At 39.9% G+C, this 15,198-nt stretch overlaps 1 protein-coding gene across 2 annotated transcripts in view; it reads left to right on the top strand.

The window, feature by feature from the left end:
• Positions 1-15,198, top strand: part of NUP188 (nucleoporin 188kDa) — a 30,001-nt gene that overhangs the window by 152 nt on the left and 14,651 nt on the right. The window contains exons 2-24 of one of the 2 annotated variants that reach the window (XM_010570939.1): positions 1,741-1,795; positions 2,399-2,472; positions 3,068-3,152; positions 3,851-3,931; positions 4,406-4,450; positions 5,064-5,156; positions 5,299-5,418; positions 5,833-6,044; positions 6,833-6,947; positions 7,475-7,675; positions 8,388-8,477; positions 9,054-9,119; positions 9,648-9,767; positions 10,217-10,343; positions 10,464-10,619; positions 10,970-11,096; positions 11,746-11,833; positions 11,924-12,000; positions 12,169-12,283; positions 12,628-12,748; positions 12,988-13,054; positions 13,484-13,612; positions 14,822-14,955. In XM_010570939.1, the coding sequence (XP_010569241.1) occupies positions 1,741-1,795; positions 2,399-2,472; positions 3,068-3,152; positions 3,851-3,931; positions 4,406-4,450; positions 5,064-5,156; positions 5,299-5,418; positions 5,833-6,044; positions 6,833-6,947; positions 7,475-7,675; positions 8,388-8,477; positions 9,054-9,119; positions 9,648-9,767; positions 10,217-10,343; positions 10,464-10,619; positions 10,970-11,096; positions 11,746-11,833; positions 11,924-12,000; positions 12,169-12,283; positions 12,628-12,748; positions 12,988-13,054; positions 13,484-13,612; positions 14,822-14,955 (2,498 nt within the window). Of the gene's footprint in view, positions 1-1,740; positions 1,796-2,398; positions 2,473-3,067; positions 3,153-3,850; positions 3,932-4,405; positions 4,451-5,063; positions 5,157-5,298; positions 5,419-5,832; positions 6,045-6,832; positions 6,948-7,474; positions 7,676-8,387; positions 8,478-9,053; positions 9,120-9,647; positions 9,768-10,216; positions 10,344-10,463; positions 10,620-10,969; positions 11,097-11,745; positions 11,834-11,923; positions 12,001-12,168; positions 12,284-12,627; positions 12,749-12,987; positions 13,055-13,483; positions 13,613-14,821; positions 14,956-15,198 lie in introns of those variants that run through there. The other variant, XM_010570940.1, reaches the window with a different exon arrangement.

Raw genomic sequence — 15,198 nt, 5'->3', positions numbered from 1 at the left:
GGGGGGAGCGGGTTGGGGAGGGTTAACGGCAGCGGGGCCCGCGCCGGCCTGGCCCCGCCCCTCGCGCGCGCAGCGAGGCCCCGCCCCGTCCCTCGGTGAGGGGCCCCTCGGGGACCCTCCAGGCGGCCAAATTTCGGTGTCAGGAGCGACTGTTTGGTGGTTTTGCCTTTCTTTTATTCTGCCGCATTGTGAAAGGTGGAACGTTCAGCAGCGCTCTTTAAAAGCTTCTGCTTCTGCGAAGCTGAAGTCTCGATTTCGGCTGAGATCTCGGAGGTGCCTGTCAGACCTCCTGCCAGCCCCAGAGCTGCTCGGAAGAGCAGGGGGTCGGCTTTCACCGTTTGGGGAACTCTTTGTAAATACGAAAATCAAAATAGAGATGTGGAAGATGTGTAAAGGAAGCTATTCAGTGAGTCCCGGGTTCAGTGGTCGCTTCAGATCAGTGCCTTCTTTTGTCCTGAGCATGTTTTTTGACATTTATTGTAACGTTTTTATGCTCTGGAGTGTTCCTAAATGTCTGATTTTTATTAAAAGAATATCTGTAAGCCCTAATGGGGACACAAACACCAGTGTTAACATGTGATCGCATAAAGAGAGCTTTCCTTCCTTAGCTGTCTTGGAGTCTAATTAATGAACTGGCAACAAACTATGATCTGTTTTATTCACAGAAGAGGTTAGGAGGGAATGAGAAGTAGAAACGTTGGCTCTGCTAGGCTGGCGCTCAGTTCCACAAAGTGATTCTTCTCATGGTAAAATTGTATGGCCTTTTGGTGCTCTGTGTGGGCTGGAGAGGTTGCACCCACAGCTGACCAAGTCAGGAGAGGTTTGTTAGCTTATTATACACAGGGAGGTGCACCTAACTATCGAGGAATTAGCAGGTAGAAATTATGTTGATAGGTGTACTGGAAATAATGGGTCTTGTCATTCATTTAAGTGGCACCATGTGTCAGAAGTTGCAGATGACTTTCACTGCCATAGTGAGTTATTTTGATGATGCTATTCTAAAAATAAGTTAATGAGTATTCTTGCTTTTGTAGAGAGGCTTTGTATAGGGAGCTGTGATGTTTAACTCCTGATTTGTATTGTGTTGCTAACAAATCATCATTTGTCTAAGTTCCTGAAATGCTCTTTTTGGCAGACATCTTTTTTCAGAGCTGTTGTAGGGAGACCCAATTTTCTGGGTGCATGTGCCAGGGTCAGGATTTGATCTGTCATACCTTTTAGTGCAGATTGGCTTTTCTACAGAGTTCTCAGGAAGAAACAAGAAGCCCAGGGTAAATGTGGCAGTCATTCTACCTTATGTAAAGTGTTGCAATTTTTCACTTCACCCAGTTTTATGTTCCACTTAGAGTGAAGGATGAAACTGTTACGGAATAGTTTGTTTGGGGAGAGCATTGAATGTAACTGAATAAAATATTGCTCTATACTTTAATTAGGTTTCTTTTTACTAACCTCCAATGTCCAGGTAGCAAAATCAAATTGAGTTAGTAAACTGATAAAAATGCGATGCTTCTTTGATATGAGTTTGCAAGTCTTGCTGTATCAGTCTTTCCTGGGTTCTTCCAGGACATCTGAAACTGGTCAGCTTAAAACTAATGTTCCTTAAATAATTTTTCTTATATCTTACAATGCAATGTGATCTGCTCTGAGTTAATTGCAGGTTTGAAAAGGTGTAAGCTAAATGGAAGCCTGATATAGTGTTAATCATTAAAATACTCACCACCTTTTTCCCTTTGTTTACAGGAGCAGCAGAGAATTATGGACAATTCTTCTGGGCAGATCAGCTTTAAGAGAACCAGTAAGTCCATGTCTTGCTAAGCAGGTTTGTCCATCACTGAATGGACTCCATAGTCAAATATATCATTTGTATATCTCTTTGAATATTAGTGAAAATATGTTTTGCTGCTTTTCCCTCTTCCTCAGTGCAATTTTTGTTCCTCTATTTCCACTACTTGTTCATTCTTCCACTCCTTGTTTATAGTTGCTTCATGAACTACCTGGAAGGGCGTACGTGAAAAGGTCATTCCCTTTCTGGAGCGGATACAAATGCTACTTTCTAGACTGGCTGGCCTGGGGTATTCATGAGTGGCACAGCCTGCTTCCTTATTTTCAGGGACAGAGCCTGTGCTTTCAAGAATTGGCCCAGAGGTTGGAAATCCAAATGTTTCTGTCCCCAGTCCATTGCCTCCTATTTCTTCTTCCTTTCTGTGATTAGGCAAGGCAGCGAGCTGTCTCATACAATAATGCGCCTTGAATCAGTCTGATTCACAGATTCTTGTCTTGTGGTGTTCCTGTTTCTCTGTGGTGGCGGAATTCCTTTGCTTCGCTTAAATTTAACAAATCTGATACTCAGCAGTGTACATTGAGGAACCTGTTCAGTAGTATTTCGTTCTTTTTTTAGGCACAGATTGCAGCAGAATTGAACAAGCACTGGCAGAGATTGTTAGAGGGACTTTCATACTATAAACCGCCAAGGTATTGTAATTGCCTGATTTTAGAAATTAACCTCTAAAATGGGGTCTCATAATAAGTAGAGGAGCATGTTGAATATTTGTCCCTGATTACATGAAAATAGATATTTACTCTCTTACCTGACTAGAGGTTTCAGGAGAGGAGTAGCAAGAGAAAGTACTTAATCCACATAACATTCTGGGGCATGAAATACAGACCAGAAAGAAATAACAGCAGTTTCTGCTGTCATTACTAACGTTAGGTAGCTCCTAATCCTTGCCCCCGCTGAGCTGCAGCAATCGCGTGCAAGTACGTGGCCTGTGGAGAAGTGACTCCTCTTGGCACTCAGTTATCCCAGAAAGGTATCCAGATTCCCTCACTGGAAACGGTGGAATGAATATAGCTTGCATTTATTATAGTAATAAGATTGTGAACAATGTTGAGTTTTATCTGCTGGGAAGGTTACAGAATATTGTTGTATGAAATATTGAAAGGCTATTGAGGAAAAAGCAAATGTTCAGTTTAAACTGATAAAACTGAGGACTTTGAAATTAAGCCTATTTAGTTCATTCCTTGGGATTGCTGCATTTTTAATGACTAAAATTTCTTTTTTCTTTAGTACGACTTCAGCAGAAAAAATAAAAGCTGATAAAGATGTAGCTGTTCCACTAAAAGAATTGGGTCTGAGGGTCAGCAAGTTTTTGGTAAGTGAAGGTGCTATCTGATTAGTTTTATCCCTGTACTTGGAATGCATTGTTACTGGGATTCTGATATTTAAGTAAGCTTCTTGATGTTGAATAGAGGCAAACTTAAGTTCCTTTCAGTTCAAAATAATCTAAAGAATGTTAGAAGTACATGTTGAAGCTGTAGGTCAAAATTTTCAAAAGTTATTAGTGATCTCGAGGTGCTTTTCTTTTTCTGGTTAACGTCCCTTTCTGCTGCAAAGGGCCCTGCTTTTCAGAAGCAGTCACTCGCTTTTGGTCTTTCTTGGGTTCTTTCAAGACACCTGAAACTGCTCACCTAAAAACTGATGTCCCTTAAATCAGTTGCCATGTTTCAAAATACAGTCAGTTTACCTGCAAAGTTACGTTCCTTCAAGCCACAAGTTTAGAATTCAGTGACTGCTGGTGGTACCTTTATTTAAATGACTGTTATGCTCCTTTCGCTGAAGTTAAACTGGATACATCTAAGTGACATCAGAGCTTACCTATTTTGCTTTAAACAGTAGTGCTGACTAAAGCACACATCTGCCTGATGCAAAGATTTTCTTTTGGCATATTTTGGAAATTACTTTGAAGAGAAGAGCTGCCTGAATATTTGGAGAGAATCTTCATCTTTAATGAATTCAGTTGCCTTCTATTCATTTCAGAGCATCTCTTTTTTTTTTTTCCTTCCCCCCCAGGGTCTGGATGAAGAGCAGAGTGTGCAGTTGTTACAGTGTTATCTTCAAGAGGATTACAGAGGAACAAGGGACTCCCTGAAGGTCCATAGCTCCCATTCGTGTTCTATTTACTTCACATTTCTCCTTAATACCAGTAGTTGTTTGATGCATATGGTCACATGTGAGTCTGAGTTCTGATTTAGAAATGGCTTTGTAGCTTTTCTTTGAACCTACAATGCTCAAGTGCTGCTTTAAGGAAATGTGATAGCAGATATCCAGGGCTAATTTTTGAGTACCTCTTCCTGCTTGAGTCTCTCTGCAGGAACTCAGCTCCTCTCTCTATCGCAGCAATACAGGAAAACTACAGATCTGTGAAGGAGTCAGTGGAAATGAAAAACAAATACGTAGTTAAAAATGAGCGTTTTGGCTTTGTGCTTTTGGAATCTGTCTTTCCAAAAGAAATGGAAAGAAAAATAGTCTTTTGTTTATTTCAGTCTTTTTTTTTGTGAATATGTATTTTGTCAGTAGGTATTTCTGCAGTAGATACTTCTTTATTTTGTTATGTTTTGCTTACAGACAGTTCTTCAGGATGAAAGGCAGAGTCAGGCTCTGATGCTGAAGGTTAGTTATTTCCATTTGTATTCTCTGTCGAAAAGGTCTGCTGACAGACAACCAACTTTATTTCTGTAGATCTAGAAAATCTTAGAATTCCTTCATATAAAGAACAAATTTTAGAAGATTCTTCTGAAATAGAGGGATGTGCATATAGATTTGAACAGTGTTAGTAGTTGCTACAGAAAGGAAATTTTAGGCTTCAGGGAATTTAGCTGGGCAGACGTACGGTCCCATGTTTTCCAAACCTTATAAGTTTATATGTTATGGTCTGAAGTGGTAACTCTGAAATGGAGACTGATGATCATATCTGACAGAGGATAATAGGGATAAGGAATCAGATCATCTCTCTCTGTCTTTTTGCCTTTCTTTTCCAAGTTTTCTCACTTAGCAGTGTAATTATAGACATGTCCCTATGGGCATGTTTTATTGAGTTCTGTAAAGTTAATTAAGTATTTTTTTCCAGATAACTTACTAACTGCTTAGTTGAAACTCCCATCTATATTGATATTTGAGCACTATATGTTCTTGTGATGAAGGCCTTGGCAGTGTATGGGAAAGGAAAGTGTATGGGAGTTAGACACAATACCAAATTGATAGTGATCACACTATATATTCACAGCTTGCTGACTATTACTATGAAGAGAGGATCTGCATTCTGCGCTGTGTCCTCCATCTACTCACTTATTTTCAGGATGAGAGGCACCCTTACACAGTGAGTACAGGAACCTTTTCCTGGCTGTGATGTTATTGAAATAAGCTAAATATTTAAGTTGTGTAGTAATTGTCCACTTGTGATTGTGAAAAGCACATGAGTGTGTGTGTGAGAAGTTCATTTATTTATTTGTTTATTTAAGGCACAATACTTCCAGTGTGTTGAAAAGTTGGACAAGGAACTAGTTCCTAATTACCGGAAACAGTTTGAAGCACTGTACAAAGCAGAAGCTCCTACATGGGAAACACATGGAAATCTCATGGTATTTTGTTTTTTGTTATTATTTATCAAACTTACAAAGTCTTTCCTTATATGTAGTGTATTGGAAAATGTGTATGTGCAGATGCAGTTAAAAAGGATGTTTCTTCTGATCCAAGAAACCTAAAATTTTTTTTCTCTCTAACAGAACACACTTTTGCTAAGAAACAGAGCGCTGCATGAAATGTATTGTTACTTGTAATAAATCCATTAATAGCCCTAGGCTAACAGATCCATTTATATGTAGTTGTTCATAATCTCTCTTCATCAGCACAGTCTGTACTTATAGTGGCTTTCCTTGCCATTGATAAAAACAGCTGGCTACACTAGCTGTTGAAATGCTTCAACACTTCTTAGTTTCTAACTGCTTTGACTGACCTGTGAACTTCGACATATGATGGTGGAACTTCTTCTGCAGACAGAACGTCAGGTTTCCCGTTGGTTTGTGCAATGCCTCCGTGAACAGTCCATGCTCCTGGAAGTCATCTTCCTCTACTATGCATACTTTGAAATGGCACCTGATGAGCTTCTGGCATTTGCAAAGATGTTCAAAGAACAGGGATTTGGCACTAGACAAACCAACAGACATTTGGTAGATGAGAGCATGGATCACTTAGTGGATCGTATTGGGTAAGCATCATGTATATTTGTGAAGTGTACAGAGCAAAACAATTGTTTTCCTCAGGAGAAAAGCATTTATATTTCTTGCTGCTGCCTCTTAAAATCACCACTATTTCAAGGTAAGCTTATTGTGATGAAGGCAGAATAGCTTTTCTGGTCACATTAGAGGTTTGTGGCAAAATGAAGGTGTGATTGCAAAGTAGAGAGGTATCCGTATACCAGCTTTAATCTAGTACATAATTTTGCCTCTCGTAAGAGTGGCAATGAAGACACAGTGCCACTCTTTAGATGGTCTAGTGGTAAAGTGAAATTGCGTCTTCACAGTCCTGTGCTGGTAGTCTGGCTGCTACTTGCATGGAGGCTAGTACTTTTTCTCTGACCTGTGTTGTTAACTGTGTTGCCTAAGTTGAAGCTATTGTGGGTCTGCTTAGAAATGGCAGTAATGTCTTCATTTTGCTGCGTGGGACATAACTCGAGCTGCAGCTAGGGGTAATGAAAATCCTGCCAGGTGGCAGAGAGTTACAAAGGTGGAATAGCTATCTTCAAATTTCAGTGACTTTTTTTTGTCTGTTCAACCAGAAATGGTAGTTCTGAAGATTGTAATCTGTCATATACTAGCATTTCAAGACAAAATTGGGATTACCTGCTGTTAATTTAATGTAATTTCTTATTGCGTCAAAGAACTGAACAAAAGTAAACTAAAGGTTGTTTTTTGACAACTTATAATTTAAAAAGAACACCTGAATTCTTAAATAAGGTTTCTGACCTACTTGTTTTTATTCTTCTCCTGCTTGTAGCTACTTTAGTGCTCTTATTCTGGTGGAAGGCATGGAAATTGACTCCCTCCATGAGCGTGCTTTGGATGACAGGACGGAGGAGCACAAGTTAGCCAATAATGAGCGCATCCACCAGGTAAAGCACTGGCAGAGTAGCCCCTCATCAGGTCTAACAATACAGAAATTACTGTGATTACCCAAGCAGTGCTGTTTAAAGATTATGTCTGTAAGTTTCTGATCCTTGAGTTTGTTGACCAAGTGTAGGAACTAGCATCCACGTAACGTTCTGGGGCAAATAAGAACAAAATTAATTCCTCTCCCCCTTATATTTCCTTGGTTATCCTGGGCCTTTCTCTAAAGAAAGATGTGTGCAAAGAAATAGGCATTGTGAAGTTTCCAGAAGGCAATGAAACAAAAGGTTTGTAGTGTCAGTGCTTTTAGGACAGAGAGCATCTGAGGTTAGAGCAACTATAAGTCAGTAAACCATGCAGAAAAACAGACTGAGGCTGCAAGTATATAATTTGGTCAGCTGTATGTTTGAAATAATTATCTGCAAGGGAAAGGTGACTGTTAGCAAGAAGACACAATCAGCTATATGCATGCCAAGTATGAACTTCTTTTGGAAGATCTCAGTTATTTTGCTTTTCTCTTGTCTCTGCGCAGGAGATGGACAATCAGCTGCTGCAGTTAGGGGATGTTTCACATCATGCTCCGGTGCTTTTGGCCTGGGCTCTCCTCCGTCACACTGTAAACCCAGAGGAGTCAACGAACATCATCAGGAGAATGGGCAGCACTGCTATCCAGCTGAATGTTTTCCAGTATCTGACAAAGCTTCTGCGATCGCTGAGCAGTGGGGGGAAGAATGTGAGTTTCTTATAATTGTATGTGTAAGCTCTTGAAGGTTTTTAACTGCTACTGATGTAAAGGTGTGATGGGAAGTGGATGATTTTGAACCAATGTTCTTTTAAACTAAATCTGGTTTTAAGCAGAGTATGCAGTAAAGCATGTTTTATCATCTTACCTTCCTTCAGTGAGAAATCAAGCTGAAATTAAACAGATTTTTATGCCCAAAGAATAAAAAAAAAATTTCGTAAGTTGAGGAACTACATCTCTTTTGAGCAGAATAGACTGCATTTAATCACATTTGTTGATTTGCCTCCAGAAGTGTACTTGCCATTGTAGATCTTGAGCATTAGATGTTTTAACTCTGCGCTATTCTCTGTATATGGTTTCATTAGACAATACCGTGTATGAGGGTAAACTACTTTGTAGGCAGAAACCAGTGAAAGCAAATCCTTTTGATTTCTGTGAACACTGAGTGCTTCTTTTTTTGATGTTTGGAATGTATTTCTAATGATAATAGTAGTGGCAAGATTTCTCATTTTGGTGAAATATTTCATGTTAATGTGCAGCTTAACTAGCGACTGCTTCCTATTTTGCTGCCCCTCTGCTGACTGCAGCAAGGTTGTATGAAAAAGGCAGTTGCTCAGTTTGTAAAGCAGACTGAGTACAGTTACAGTGTGTTCTGTAATTCATAGTCTTTCCTATAATGGCCTTGTGTATTCTTTCTTTCCAGTGTACTGCCAGCACAGCTTGTATGTGTATTTATGGACTTCTTTCCTTTGTCCTGACATCACTGGAATTACATACATTGGGCAATCAGCAGGTAAGCATCCAAGGCTCATTGCGTCTGTTACCTAATTTAAAATAACCTGCCATAACTGATGTTAATTACTTTTGTTAAATTATAATCCTGCATTTGAGACTGCAAACTTTATGTGACTTAGATAGATCTAAGAGAGTGATTTGCTGGTTTTCCTACTGCATTTACACAATGCAAACTTAGTAAACACCTCTGCAGATTGGCTGATAATAATGAAAGAGCATATCTTGCACTTGAAGTCCTACGGATTTGACACTAATTGTTGATGCGTTATTTCCAAAGCAATGAAAATAATACATACTCCATTTCCAAGTTTGAGAAGACATCATATAGCCCTTTGTAGATAAAGTGGACATATTTGTCCTGGCCAGTCCGTTCATGGTGAGGAGCATGGCTTTAGGCTGGCTATGTGTTCTGGGTTTGGGTGTGTTGGGTGTTTCTTTCTGTTTTGACTAGAGGAAGTAGTTACCTTGGTTAGTAACATGGAAACTTAAATTCCAAAGATGTGGCAGAACTTGGCTGGGATGAAATCCCCCTGTGTAAAGTAACTTATTTTCTCTGTCCTTTCTTCCTTTGAAGGATATAATTGATGCTGCATGTGAAGTTCTGGCAGCTTCCAGCATTCCTCAGCTCTTCTGGAAGACAGTGAGTGTATTGGCAACTTCTTTGACTTACCTTGCTTATAGCTGAAACCCGATAAAAGATCGTGTTTTAGGAAAGAAACAGATTGATTGTATTTAGTTAGTTAGTTTCTAGGAGGGCCTGAGGAGCTAGTGTTTGTTCATATCTTTGATTTACTTTTGCCCTTTCCTGCCTTTTAGGTACAGCCTTGGCTTTACTCTTGAAGGATACTGGAACAAGTTTTAATCTAGGTGATAGTTTAAACCAGGGCTGGGGTTGCAAGGATTGAACTAACAGCTGGCAAAAGCATCATGCTTATTTTTTTGTTGTCACAGAATTAGGGTGATATGTAATGCATTACAGTCTTACTTCCTGCCTTATACTTGCACACTGCCTCATGCTTTAGTCTGTGCAAGGACTGGAGTGATACTTTTGTGCATGATTAATGTTAAATGTATGACTTAAAAAGAAAATGTATCCTTGTGGTATACTGAGACCATTTTAGCATTTCTTTTTAGTAATAAGACATTTGTTTTCTGTTTCCACCACCAGGAACCTACTGCAGGTCTGGGTATTATCCTGGACAGTGTGTGTGGGATGTTCCCCCATCTTCTTACTCCCCTCCTTCAGCTGCTCCAAGCCCTTGTGTCTGATAAATCTACTGCAAAAAAGGTACAGGATCTCTCTTGGTGTTTGGGAGATGATTTATTTCAAGACAGAGATAACATGCTGTGTGATTCTTTCTTTCCATTAGACGTGCTTATCTCAGTTGCGATCTTAGATAACAGACATTAAGCTTTTGTCAAAGAACAGTGGACAGGGCTCCTTTTTAGTCTGTGCTGTTGCAGGACACTGTTTTCTGGCTTTTAGAAAACTTTTTAACTTTAATAGCTGGAGTATAAGATACTGCCTAATTTTTCAGGTTGTACTTTACTCATAACAAGTTCCTGATTCTTTAGGTGAGACTTGTCTGGACATGTGGGCTGTCTAATAATATTTTGGTCAGGAAGGATATTGTACATGTCAAGAAAACTTCCCTATTCCTGGAAGTGACCCAGTTGATTAATTTTTAAGAAGGTCTGGCTCTTCAGCTGTATTGTTTAAGCTCTCTGTCTATGCAGGTATACAGTTTCCTGGATAAAATGTCCTTCTATATCGAACTGTACAAGCGTAAACCTCCTGATGTGATCTCTCATGAAGACGGCACACTTTGGCGAAGACAGGCTCCAAAGCTCCTCTATCCTCTTGGTAAGGAAACTGCACTTAAGCTTTTCTTATTGAAATGCTTTGGGGAGTTTAGTCCTTTATCTGGCTTCTAACTCATGGGTAAACTTGTGACTTTATTTCATCTGCTTCTTCAATCTTTAGGCCTAGGTCAAACAAATCTGCGGATACCTCAGGGAACAGTGGGCCAAGTGATGCTGGATGATCGGGCTTATTTGGTACGATGGGAGTACTCCTACAGCAGCTGGACACTGTTTACCTGTGAGATTGAGATGCTGCTCCATGTTGTATCGACAGCAGGTGAGATAGGCTGGGATTATAAAAAAGAATAAATAATTGTTAATTGGTATCAATTTGAAGTTAATAGTAGGATTGAACAGCTCTAAATACTTTTGAAAGAGCATGGAATGTTTTCTCAGAAACCTGATTTTTTTAAATTATTATTATAATACTGTAAATTTCACTGCAAAAGGCCAAGAGCATGTAGTGAGATGAGATAAGATGAGGGAAAAGTTGAGACAGATAAAATAAATGTTTTTTGGTATGGGGAATGATCATGGGGATGTGTGGTAAGATTAATGTGCATTGTTCCAGATTTGATTACTGTTTAAGTACGATTTCGCATTCTAGTGTTAGTTTTCTTTACCCAGATGTGATTCAGCATTGCCAAAGGGTCAAACCAATAATTGATCTGGTTCATAAAGTCATCAGCACTGATGTGTCAATAGCAGATTGCCTTCTGCCAATCACATCACGAATCTACATGCTCCTGCAGAGGTAAGTCACTGATTGGCATGAAGTGACTAACAGCGGAGGTACCTGAGAAGATACAATGAGCTAGAAGAATGGCTAAATATGAATTTTGCCAAGAGCTTTGCAAGAAGTGTGTCTTAGTGCTTGAATTTCCCAAGACCTGTGTTCAGTTCTAAAGACTGTTCTGGCTACACACTGTTTAATGCTTTGATGCAGCAGAATGGCCCCCCTTCCACTTCCTTTGTGAACGTTGTGCAACTTTATCCATTTAAAGGCTTTTTTTTTTTTTTTTTTATTGCTGGCTATATATACATGAAAGGGAAATAAACCATATCATTAGAGCAGTAACTTCCAGGTGTTAAACCAGTTGTACTTACTAACTCTCCTCTCAGTGTTAATTGCCTGGGAATTGATGTTCTGCTGTAATTATTGTTTGCTGTGACAGTCTGCTGTCTTGCCAGCCTTGCCTCTTGCAGTAAATTGATCTGACTCAGGTGTGAGGGGGAGGTCGGAAGTCTAGACTGAAAGTGCATACTCTGGTGTCTGTACTTACCTGCTTAGATTTTATACTTGGGTACTTCAGTGAGAGAGAAGCTTTTCTGATTAAAAGAACAGTATATAGGCTAGACCACATGTGGCAGTGCATTTTATGCACACTATTTCTCTTTTGTAGGCTAACAACTGTTATCTCTCCCCCTGTGGATGTTATTGCTTCTTGTGTCAATTGTTTGACAGTACTGGCTGCTCGCATGCCAGCCAAGGTGAGGAAATAACCTGGGCTTGCTGGGTTTGAGAACTAGTAGACGTGTATATGTGAATGAGAGGGAATATCTGTACTTTTTCTCTTTCAGGTTTGGACTGACCTTCACCATACAGGCTTCTTACCGTTTGTTGCCAATCCAGTGTCCAGTATGAATCATGTGATTAGGTATTCATGATCCTCTCCCGTCCTTTTTTTTTTTTTTTTTTTTTGGCCTAACCTATTCATAACAAGTCATAAGAACTTTTTGCTAGTGTGAAATCTGTGCATCTGACATCTCTCATTCATGTCAGAATCGTGCTATTCATGTAATAAACCCTCTTGCTTATTTCACAGTGCAGAGGGAATGAATGCTGGGGGCTATGGAAACCTATTGATGAGCATAGAACAGCCTCAAGGCGAGTACAGTGTTACCATCTCGTTCCTGAACCTGATAACAACTCTTGTCCGGGTGAGTACTTCTCGAATGATCTGCATGTGAAATCAGCTGTAAGCTGTTATGATAGAAAAATGAAATACAGCCGTGTCTGAGATCGATCTCCTGTGCAGCAGATCTCTGAGTAATCATTGGTTGACACTCTCTTCCATGCTACTGTTTGTGCTTTGTCTGTAGTCTGATTCTTTCAAAAAACTTTTGATTCATCTGACCTACAGAAGAATAGAAGTCACTTGTAAATCTGCGTCCCCATGCTCGATAGTTTTCTCACACTTTAAAGATACATGGCATATCTTCCTGGAGAAGGTTTCTTGTCCTTTTAATCAGAAGGGGAACAATAACATTTCTGTTTCTTCTAGGGACAACTTGGTAGCACCCAGAGCCAAGGACTTGTGCCCTGCATTGTGTTTGTCCTGAAGGAGATGTTACCAAATTACCACAAATGGCGTTATAACTCTCATGGAGTGAGAGAGAAAATTGGTAAGGATGTTGAGGGAGGAGGGAGAAGGAGGAGGAGGAGATAAAAAAGATCACCTGTATCTCAGAGAGAATGTGCAAATCTTTCCTCTTTTTTTTTATCATACCTTTTCTAGCAGCCATTTGGGATTTGCTTTGTACATCTACCAGTATTGCTAGATGATGTGATTTGTTTGAAAATTTTAGGAACGAGGCAACAGATCTTCCCAAAAACTGAGTAGTCCATTTCATCTCTGTTTTAGGATGCCTAATTCTGCAGCTGATCCATGCTATACTGAATTTATGCCCTGAAATGGATCCTCGCAGCAGGTAAGACAGGTGATGGGTTTCAGATCTGCACTAGCCTGGCTTACAGTGCAGGAGTCACTGTCATTTTGTTTCAGCTTTTAATGCAAATGACTGGGAGTGAACTGTCATCGTTGTGTAGCACTGGTTTCAGCTCTTTTCTGTGTTACTGAGTACAGGAAGGGTATAAAAAGATTAGGGACAGAGCAAACCACGTTGGTTTCTAGAGTACCTGGTGAAGAAAGAGAAAACAGTAAATAGATTTCCTGGGACAGACTGCCATTCACTTTACTGTTTGGTGTATCCACTCTGAAGAAAGTAGAAGGGAGAAAAAAGTAGGGGTCAGTGGGGGTGTAGAAATTATGAGGTTACTTTGTGGTAGTTTTCTGAGTGCCACATGGCAAAATACTGCAAGTGCTCCTAATGATGTCCTGTGTTGTTTGTGTCTTGCAGCAATGCCCCCAGCCTTCAGTCCTTGTGCATCTTCAGCCTGGCCAACACTGAAGCAGGGCAAGCTGTCATTAACATCATGGGAATTGGTGTGGACACTATTGATATGGTAATGGCCTCCCAGTCTAGTAGGTGAGTGGTGTGTTTCTTTTCAGTAGTGTGAGGAGAGAAGCAAATGATATTCAAAATGTAGCTTTAACTTGATTGCATTTAATGGGGGGTCAGTGTAGCAGCTAGCCATTGCAGCCTGCCTTGTATGGTCTGGAGGAACAAGCCTTGTTTGTTCCAGGTCCATATATAGTCTTTGCTGTATACTCTCCACTTCATGCAGTCGTTTTAGTTTTCTATTTCTAAATAACATTTGGAGCATGCTGGTGGGTGTAAATGTGCTCAATTGTTAAACGTTTGCTAGCGGTTACATTTTTTTACAAAGAATTCACTTGAACTCAATTTATAAGATTGAATGACTGAATTAGAAGTGAGAGGATTAGAGCCAATGTTAGAAGTTCTGTGTCTTCAGGTAACAGCAGAGTTCAAGTCAAGCTATGCTGATGAATAAATCATGATAAAGCTTGAAGTGTGATTATGAAAGTGCTAGGGATGATCAGTCTATTCATGATGGTTCTGAAGGCAGCTTTTGAAGTACTGTGAAAGTACTGAAGATGTCTTCAGTGTTGAGCGCCTTGACTTCCTTATGTGGCTCTCTGAAGGCTTGAATCTTTTGCTTTAGCTACGGTTCTCTCCTTTCCTCTGTTCTCTTTTCCTGGCCAACTTTACTTGACACATAGCCAGCCAAACTTGCTAGCAGGTTGTTTCTGATAGTCGGACAGCTTTTTTTTTCAAAACAAGTCTGGAAGGGAGTCTAGACTTGTTGAGGAAGAAGTGAGACCTGAGAAGCCTTTTTGGCATTAATGTCTCTCCACAATGTTTATCTGACAAGGAAAATCTTAGGGAAAAAAACAGACTTAGAGTCAGTTTTATCTCTTCGTGCAGTTTTAGTTCACTGTAATTTCTGGGAGATTGGTTCTGTAAATGTTTCTCCCTCTGTCTTAATACATTTTAAATCTCTGTATCCCAAAGAGGAAAAAAAAAGTGACATAGGCTGTCAGGCTCTCTTTCTTTTTTGTTTGATGTTGAAAACTCACGGCTGGGTAGACAGTATTTTTTGTGGATATGTGACTGTGTATTTCAGCAGCTGTTAAGTGGTGATGTGACACTCTGAGTAAAAATGTCTTACAACCCACGATTGACAGAGTATAGAATTTCCTCTTTGAATGTTGGGCAAATAATAAATGTTGATTGTCAACACATTTACTTACTCTGGTTTCTTTTTGGAAACAGTGATGAGTCACAAGGCCAAGGTCAACTTCTGATCCAAACAGTTAAGCTGGCATTCTCAGTTACCAATAATGTCATCCGGTTGAAACCCCCCTCTAGTGTGGTATCTCCATTAGAACAGGCACTTACTCAGCATGGTATGTATTTCTCCATGGGGGCAGCCTGGGAAGCTATGCTTTTTTGTTATTTGCAAATAGTCAGTGTGTCTTATTACAAACAGTAGTTAAGATTTCAAGGTTCCAAAAAGTGGTTTCTAGTGATGGCAGAAGGCCTATTCTCCCTTCTCTAAGGCATTCTTCTCTGGGACAGCTTCTAAAGTATTAAGCAAACATGGCTTGTTGTTTGCTGCTTTGTAATGAGATGGGTGTAATTGCAGAATA

The sequence above is a fragment of the Haliaeetus leucocephalus genome, unplaced genomic scaffold (genome assembly GCF_000737465.1).
Source record: "Haliaeetus leucocephalus isolate CR32 unplaced genomic scaffold, Haliaeetus_leucocephalus-4.0 Scaffold306, whole genome shotgun sequence".
Taxonomy (NCBI): domain Eukaryota; kingdom Metazoa; phylum Chordata; class Aves; order Accipitriformes; family Accipitridae; genus Haliaeetus; species Haliaeetus leucocephalus.
Note: the sequence above shows the minus strand (reverse complement) of the source record. Positions and strands in the feature narration are given on the sequence as shown.